The 8313-nt window shown below is 37.0% G+C and overlaps 1 protein-coding gene and 1 pseudogene across 1 annotated transcript; one reads left to right on the forward strand and one right to left on the reverse strand.

The window, feature by feature from the left end:
• The first annotated feature begins 1599 nt into the window (after positions 1-1599).
• Positions 1600-4349, forward strand: LOC126788761 (putative calcium-transporting ATPase 13, plasma membrane-type; annotated as a pseudogene).
• Positions 4350-4974: 625 nt separating this feature from the next.
• On the reverse strand, positions 4975-7054 carry LOC126788244 (uncharacterized). The gene is made up of 2 exons (XM_050514214.1): positions 6759-7054; positions 4975-5352 (listed from the first exon to the last, which is right to left on the reverse strand). Exons 1-2 carry the CDS (start codon positions 6898-6900, stop codon positions 5069-5071), a joined length of 426 nt encoding a protein of 141 aa, XP_050370171.1. The 5' UTR covers positions 6901-7054; the 3' UTR covers positions 4975-5068.
• Positions 7055-8313: the final 1259 nt, after the last annotated feature.

An 8313-nucleotide genomic window follows, 5' to 3' on the forward strand; every position in this document is an offset into this window, starting at 1 on the left:
ACCAGATAGTATTTCATACCAGAAACTGTTTCTCGTCATAATTCTTTAGGATGGTGCTAGACAAAATATTACAGGGTTGTCTAAAGTTGCAGTATTGAGACTTGAGAAGTTAGGAGTTTGAGAAAAAGGTCCCTTTAGTCAGATAACCCCAGAAGTTCATTCTACTACTTCCAGACTGCCACTCCTTCCTTTCCTTTCCTTTCAGTTTAAAATGGAGTATTCTCTTTGTTTTTTTTTCCATGACTTCGTCCTATGAATATTGTAACTATTATATGAAGGCTCTTCATTACAAAACTTATCAGACTTGGACAAGTTATTTTTTCGATTGAGTTGTTGGATGGTTAATTAACTAAAATAAATATATGCTCATAGGAGCTCGATCTTATCGGAGAACTTGGTATACTGTAAAATGAACATGGTATGAAGTTCCATTGAACAATAATGAAACTTAATGAACTATTTCTAAGGTCATGCTGTGTATACTTCCTTTCTTTTAATCACAAATTCAAATTGTTGGTGGACAGAATCAGATTAATTCATCAACAGTTTTATTCTATATCTTAGTATTTTGCTATATTTTTGTTGAGGGCATTTGCCGGGTTGTTTTCGTTTTAGATTAAACTCTTGTCTTGTTTCTCCCATTTAGCATGTATTATACGGAGGACGTTTTTTCCCTTTGATGCAGGGAAGGGAGGCCAAGAGTAGAACTCGTAAAATATGAGGAACTTTGTCTTTTGTGGATATCCCATTGCTCTTGGTAACGAGTTCTTCAAATTCAGTTGAACTTGGGATTTTGTACTTGCAACTCACCGTAAACTTTCAGGCGGTGTGACTTTGTTGTCAACCTAAGAACTTGTTGTACTTTCTTGTTTTCCTGAGATACTTCAAGACGTGTCTACCCGTTCTCTTTTTGCATAATGGAAAGTGCAGTTGGAATGACCGGGGTCCATAATTTGTAAGAAATGATTGAGCAGCAAGTTTTCGAAAGGTCCACCTGTTGGAATTCCCCTTGGAGTTGGTTGCAAGAAACAGTCGGATAGTTGAGATGTAACAAGACTTTGGGATAGATCATGACAAATTACTATGAAATGGTTACAAGGTGAAGCGAGTTGCCAAGTGAACTGAGAATAGGGTGTCTTGTATGTACTGTAATTCATTATTTTCGAAGGAGAGATGAGTATTAGACTGTTGATTGACAAAACAATCAATGTTTCAAATTTCAAACTATCGACGACGGACCAATTATGTAAATCCTTCTCTTTGGCAACAAAACTCAATTAGTTTATCTAACTTATAGGTAATTCCGTGATTGTATAAGAGAAACGTGCCTTTTACTTCCGAAGTACTACGCGATCGATCGATCCTGTATAAACCGAACGAATTCTTCAGAAGCAATCTTCTTCCTCGTCATTCTTTCTCATTAGTTTATGAAGAGAAATCGCTAAACGCGTTGATGTAGAAAGTAGTCATAGCACTGTAGTAGCGAGCTCGCTTCTAGGGTTCGTATGCCATCCCAAAATCTCTTTTTCTTTCTTAGGTACTCGATCATCATTTTGTTTCGACAGTCAGAGTTGGCCAACCGTTAAACTGAAGCATGCAATGTCGGATTCTCCTATCATGCATATGCATGCAGGGAGCATATATGGTTGATGATTTCAGCACTAGGCTCGGTGTACATCTGGCTGTTTGCATGCCACCATCGATCTTCTGCATTCGAGCTATCCTCTTTTTTTCTACCAAATCACAAAAAACCAAACTGGTAACATCTGCCTCTTCCCATAGTACTACTGTCAATGTGGACCAAATAGCTCTCACTCAATCACTCGGCTTGTGAAGAACAAAGATCTTGCCCAGCTGCAAGAGTTGGGAGGGGTTGAAGGAGTAGCATGACTAGCATTACAGCTCAAGCCAGATGAAAGACCCAACAGTACTCATCCTCTTAGGCTGTGCGGTACTTTCTCTTGGTTTTGACATCACCAAAAACATGGATTCAGAAAAGGGTGTACGTACTAATAATGGTGAAACCTTATTGCTCGCAATCTTTCAAAACATTTTCGTGTCTGCAATTAGCGATTACCAGCAAAGCAGACCTTCGGTCCGTTACAATATCCAAATTGAGGCGTTGGGAGGTGGCGGGAGGCAAAAGATTTATGCTTCTGTAAGGTTTGGGATGTGATTCTCTTGAATATTGGAGATCGGGTGCTGGCTTATGGATTACTTGTACAAGGCCATTGTTTGCAAGTTGACGAATGACAAGAACTGATAGCCATGTTGAAATCAGTCACCATCATAATCCCTTCCTTTCTTTTCTGGAACAAAAAATACACATGAACACGGTCGAATGCTAGTCACATCAGTTGGGATGAGCACAACGTGGGGTGAGATGGGGCACTAGTGAAAAGACATGCACCTCTGCAATGCAAGAACGTCTAGAGAAGCTAAAATTCGATAATAGGTAAAGTTGCTATGGTAGTTGCTTTCTGTGTTCTTGTAGTCTTGTTAGGTCATCAGTATTTCACGGGGAATACCAGGGATGAGAATGGACAGAAAGACTTCAATGGCAGCAAGAAAGAAGTTAATAAGCGCAGTCATTGGGATTGTCGCGGCTGCGGTTTCCATTGTTGTGAGGCCTCTCATTAGCATTAGTTCTTAGTGTCGCCTATTCCAAGAGGAGAATGATGGCTGACAAAGCAATGGATCTGAAACTCTCTGCATGTGAGACCATGGGATCTGTTACCACAGTTTGTGAAACAGGTACTCTTACTCTAAACAAGATGGAGGTGACCAAATTCTGGTTAGGTTTTTGTGTTCCTTGGAAGAAGAGGAAGCTTATTCATCAAATATTTCTCCTGATCTTCATTTGATTTTAGAACGAGTTTGTCTCAATACAACGAAGAGTTGCAGCATTCTCCATGTTGAAGCGTTTGATCCACAGAATATGCGAAGCTGGGTTTCGATGAAGAGGAACGCAGACGACAGAGACGACACAAATTCAGGTACATTGGAAAGGGGCTGCAGAGATAATACTTGAAATGTGTTTAAATTACTACATTCCCTCTGAACTCGTTAAAGATATGGATGAAAGTGAAAAATGAGTTTTGAGGAATTATTCAAGGTACGGCAGATAGCATACTTCGATGCGCTGCGTTTGCGCACAAAGAAGTTCAAACAGATCATAACCACAAAACTATGTTGAAAGAAGAAGGATTGACCTTACTGGGACTCACAGGTCTTAGAGATCCATGTCGTCCAGAAGCTAAGAAAGCAGTTGAAGACTGTCAATATGCTGGGGTGAATGTCAAAATGATCACAGGTGACAATATTCTCACCGCAAAAGCCATAGCAACAGAATGGAGATACTCAAGCCCAGTGATAGACATTTTCAGTGCAGCAGTGATCAACGGCATGGAGTTTCAAAGCTACACTGACAAGGGGAAAAAGAGCTGGACAATATTTGTGTGATGGCGAAGTCTTCCGCCGCTGATATGCTTCTAATGGTGCGATGCTTGAAGCAGAAAAGACTGCAATTGCAGTGACCCGAGGGTGGCGCTACTGATGCACCAGCAATGGAAGAAGCAAATGTAAAGCTATCTATGGGAATTCGAGCAGAAGTACCCAAAGAAAGCTCAGCTATTATAATCACAGATGATAACTTTGCTTCAGTGGTCAGTGTTTTGGAATGTGGAAGATGTGTTTATCACAATAGGCTGAAGCTTGTTCAATTCCAGCTAACAGCAAATGTTACTCGTCTTCTGATCAATTTTGCAGCAACAGCTTCATCAAGGAAAGTCACATTCACCATAGTTCGTTCAATTTGGTTAAACATGATTATGGATACACTGCTAGCCCTGGCTCTTTCCGAGGACAAACCCACAAAATTTCTGATGGAAAAGAAGCCCGTGGGCAGAACTGAGCCCTACATCACCAACGTCAATGTGGGAAGTAGGAACATCTAGGCTCAACCTCTCTACCAGACAAAAATCCTCTTGATATTTTGTGGGGAGCAATGTTTGGTGTTAATGATAAGGTAAATGGCACCTTGATCTTTAATACTGGTGTATTTTGCCAGGTATTCAATGAGCGTAATGCAAGGAAGCTTGAGAAGAAGGATATCCTTAGGAATATCAACACCTCTAAATTGTATATGGAGATAATTGCAATGGAAATTATTCTACAGTGTGGCAGTGGAATTTCTAGGCAGAATTGAAGATCTAGAAAGGTTGAACTACAGGTTATGAGGAGTATCTCTAGGAATTGCAGCCAATTTTTGGCCAATCGATTGGGTTGTTAAGTGCATACCTGTGCCTCAGAAACCCAATTTCCACTACCTGAAGATGAAGATGAACTGAAGAACAGAGCTCCAGTAGAAGCTTGAAAGGAAAGACGGGGCTCAAGATGCATCATGAATTGATCAGATTAGACCTTTGTGAATATATCAGGCAACGCCTAGGTTTAGGTCAGATAGGATCTGATTAGTGCATCTAATACTTTGTTTCTGTTAGTATATTAGTAGTGTAGCAATTCGGAATTGTGGGAATGCAATCTGTGAAGCAAATATCTTCATATATGTCAACCAGCGATTAGAAAAAACAACAAACAAAATACACAGCAAATCATACAAGTATATGATGATCTCAAACCGATATGCTAGAAACATAATTAGGATAACAGTTATCAAATTATTGTAGTAATTATAAGGAACATCTGCCTGCCAACAAAGGGCTATCCTATATCTTTACCAATATCAAGTTCATGAGACCTCTGCATATGTTTATTCTTTGATGATTCATCAGATACTAAACTAGTAAACTGGAATCTATCAATGCTAACTAAAAGGTATATATTTACCAAGAAAGACTAAAATTTTAGAATTAATGGCAATTCCTGTATGGCTATGTGTTATTTCGATCGAGGACTGGTTTTTATGCAGCATCATCCTCCCACAACACTAAAATAAAACACACTGTGCATGCATGACCACAAAATCTCTTTCTCAATTTCATTCAGTATATATAGGCAAAGCAAGAGAGCAACTACATAAGAGTAATTTACATCAAGCCTACAATGTTCAAATGCAGTATGCTGGTACACTAGATGGTCGATAGACAAAAGTTTTGATGGTGTGAGAATAACCTGATGGGTGATTATAACTGAACTTTACCCCTGAACTAGTACCCCTGAGATGAGTGCAGTGCTCATGGAAGCTGCTGATAGGTCGTGCTAGGCAAGCATCCCAGCGGTCACTCTCAGGCATTGTCTCTGCCACTGTATATCTCCCCTTAGCATTCGTGAATGCCTGGTAATTTAGAACTTCCCCAGATTTTGTGATACATAGAACAGCCACCTCAGCACCTGCAAAAAGTCGAACCTATACATAATATATCCATATAAACACATAATAGAATGTCAACATTCCAGTAATGTACTGGGCTAAAAATGTATATGCGTCTAGAGAGTTAAAAGCCTATGCATCCTCTGTATCTTTTTTAACTTCATACCCAATTCAAATAATACAGGTCACCTGAAATTGACATGAATGTTAACCAAATCAATATATAGCAATTGAGAATACAAACTAACAGATACAAACATCAACCAACAAAACTTGAAAGAGAATCCTAGCTCATTGAGAACATATGAAGATTATACGTTTGTTTTAACAACTTCAAAACATTCCCAAAGACCCAAGTACTTGGACCAGAAAACAAATATTAATAAACTGAATTAATGTATGCATGAATATGATGAAAGTAGAAGTTCAAGAACAGATGAAGTTCAGACAGAAATTCTTCTTAATTGATCATTTTTGGAATGAAGGTTCTATCATAGGGGGAACAGTCCAATTCAGAAAGTTAAATGTTCAATTAGGGGAAATGGGAAATGGAAACTAGCAGCCATGAAGCAACAGATTACCAAGACGTATTTGATTAAACCCTACAACATCCTTTGTAATCAATAAGATGATAGTCCAGTTGTTCTGCACCGCACCCACTCAGAAATTCGTGAATACCAACATAAGATCATTTCAATCTAGCAGGACATAAATAAATGTTTTGTTCATATGACATTAGTTATGCCTACTACGATCTGCCTGAAGTACATAACATCAAATCATCAGGTCTTGGTTCGCACAAGAAAGGTTTCTAGAAATTGCAATTACATAGACATCAATGCAAATAGAGACTGAAATATAATTAACGAAATATTCAAATGGGAATACTGGAAGAGAATTGTACAGAAGTAACAGAACAATGCAATATATCATCGTTCCAGCTTTATGACCTTTAAAATGAGAAAAAAAAAATCTCTTCAAGCAAGAACACAGGTTGCATCTAAACAATCGAAATAGCCAAATTATATAACCATTACTGGTTCACGAATTTCTTAAATCCAAATACATTAATCCTCATTCAAGAACTAGGTGAAAACATTTTGTACATCATAATATCAACAAAGAGGAAAAGAAAACCAAAATATCAGATTGGTAGAGCAATCAAACAAACAAACAAACAAAACCACGGCAATTCAAATTCGCAATATCTCCTTTTCTGTGACATTGAAAACTTTCTCTGAGCAATCAATTCAATTATATGCAAAACACATGATGATGATGATGATGATGATAACCAGCCAAAAGAAATTCCAACCCATACACCCAGAAAGCTAATATTCAATAATGAAATCAAAAAGTGCATTACAGGGTGATTTGATTTGAGGAGAGAGAGAAAGAGAGAGAGAGGGAGAAAGAGAGAACGGACCTTCAAGAATATGATCTTCAGGTCCGAGAGCGGAGTCGCCACAAACATCACAGATAACTCTGCCGTGGATTTCACCAGTCCAAGCTCCAATGCTGGAAATGAAGACCGTCAAGATGACAAGGCTCAGCGACAACTTGTTCATCTCTGCTTTCTTGTTTGTGTCACTGTTTCTGTCTTCCCCTTATTATAAGCAAAGGTAGGTGTCGGAGTCCTTCAACTTTCTTAGGCTTTGTTTGGCTGATTCAGTGTCGGTGAACCTGTGAAGGAATCATATACTACCCTAAACCAAAAGTTCATTTCCACCCAACGATGTGTAGAAGTTGATAAGAAATTTTTAATACCAACATTTAGTAACTAGACTCGTCCACAAGTTGAACACCAAAAACTTAATTGTTAACATATTTTTTTATTATATTTTTTCATCTCAACTGGTTAGATTTTAGGTCTATATAAGTAGATTATTTTTATAAATTTTCAGCCAATTTGATAATGGTTAAGCTATCAAAATATATCAAATTAGTGAACAAACTAAAATTGTCAAATATGAATTATTCAAGTGCATAATAAGTAAATCAATGAATGTCTTAATAATTTTAAATTTGAACAAAAAATTATAATGATGATCTACTCATATATATTTTACAAACTAAATAGTCGAGATCTGAATATAAGATTGAAAAATTGGTGAATCTCTTTGGTCTTCGACTAGTCCTAAATAAGATGGTCCTAATTAGAAAGACCCCCTTAGTATGTAATCTCAAACCATTAGTATTAATATTTTAATTTCTTTTAATAATAATAAAATATGTACTAAAATTTTAATTGTTTGTTCAAATTAATGCAAGTGCAAAGTGGTACTCTAAATGGCTGAGAGAGACTCAATTTATGAAATTCTAACTCTTTGATGGACTAGGAGTCTAGGACTAATTAGAGCAAATGCACTCAATCCCACTCATTACGGCCTTAAAAGCATCAACAACAACTCATGCAAAATTTCTCTATTATAAAAGATGAAATCACAAAATCTTTATAAAAAATTTTACGAACTCCAACATACTCTTCTATATTATTTGACAAAATTAAATGCATTCATGCCCTAATGTAATGAATGTATAAAAATATTATATATTTTTTCTAATTAAAGAATATTGATATTTGTTACAGAAGAATGCAATACGCATCAAATAGGGAGAATCATCATCTTTATTCATTGATAAGGGATGCCTTTATATAGGCATTACATTGATTATCTTGTAGATTCAAGGATTATATATCCTTCCTTATCTAGACTAATAGGGCTGGACTCGGTTCTATCGGTTCGGTTTAAGAGCACTAATTGAAAACCGAAACCGAGATCTCGGTTTTGAATTTCTCAAAACCGAAATCGAAAAAATATTTATTAACCACAGTTTCGGTTAACCTACAATTCAGTACAGTTCGGTTTCGGTTAGATAACCTATTATTTGTAATAACTTTTCACACTTGACTTAAAACAAAAGTTAAAATCAAAGTAAATTAGTAAGCTACAAGTTTAGTACTTCAAATTAGTAAATAA

This window comes from Argentina anserina, chromosome 3 (genome assembly GCF_933775445.1).
Source record: "Argentina anserina chromosome 3, drPotAnse1.1, whole genome shotgun sequence".
NCBI classification, from domain to species: domain Eukaryota; kingdom Viridiplantae; phylum Streptophyta; class Magnoliopsida; order Rosales; family Rosaceae; genus Argentina; species Argentina anserina.

Coding starts and splice junctions, on each gene's coding strand:
- LOC126788244 (XM_050514214.1), bottom strand. CDS start 6,900: ATGAACAAGTTGTCGCTGAGCCTTGTCATCTTGACGGTCTTCATTTCC. Junction 5,353..6,758: donor TGAAGATCATATTCTTGAAG/GTCCGTTCTCTC, acceptor GACTTTTTGCAG/GTGCTGAGGTGGCTGTTCTA.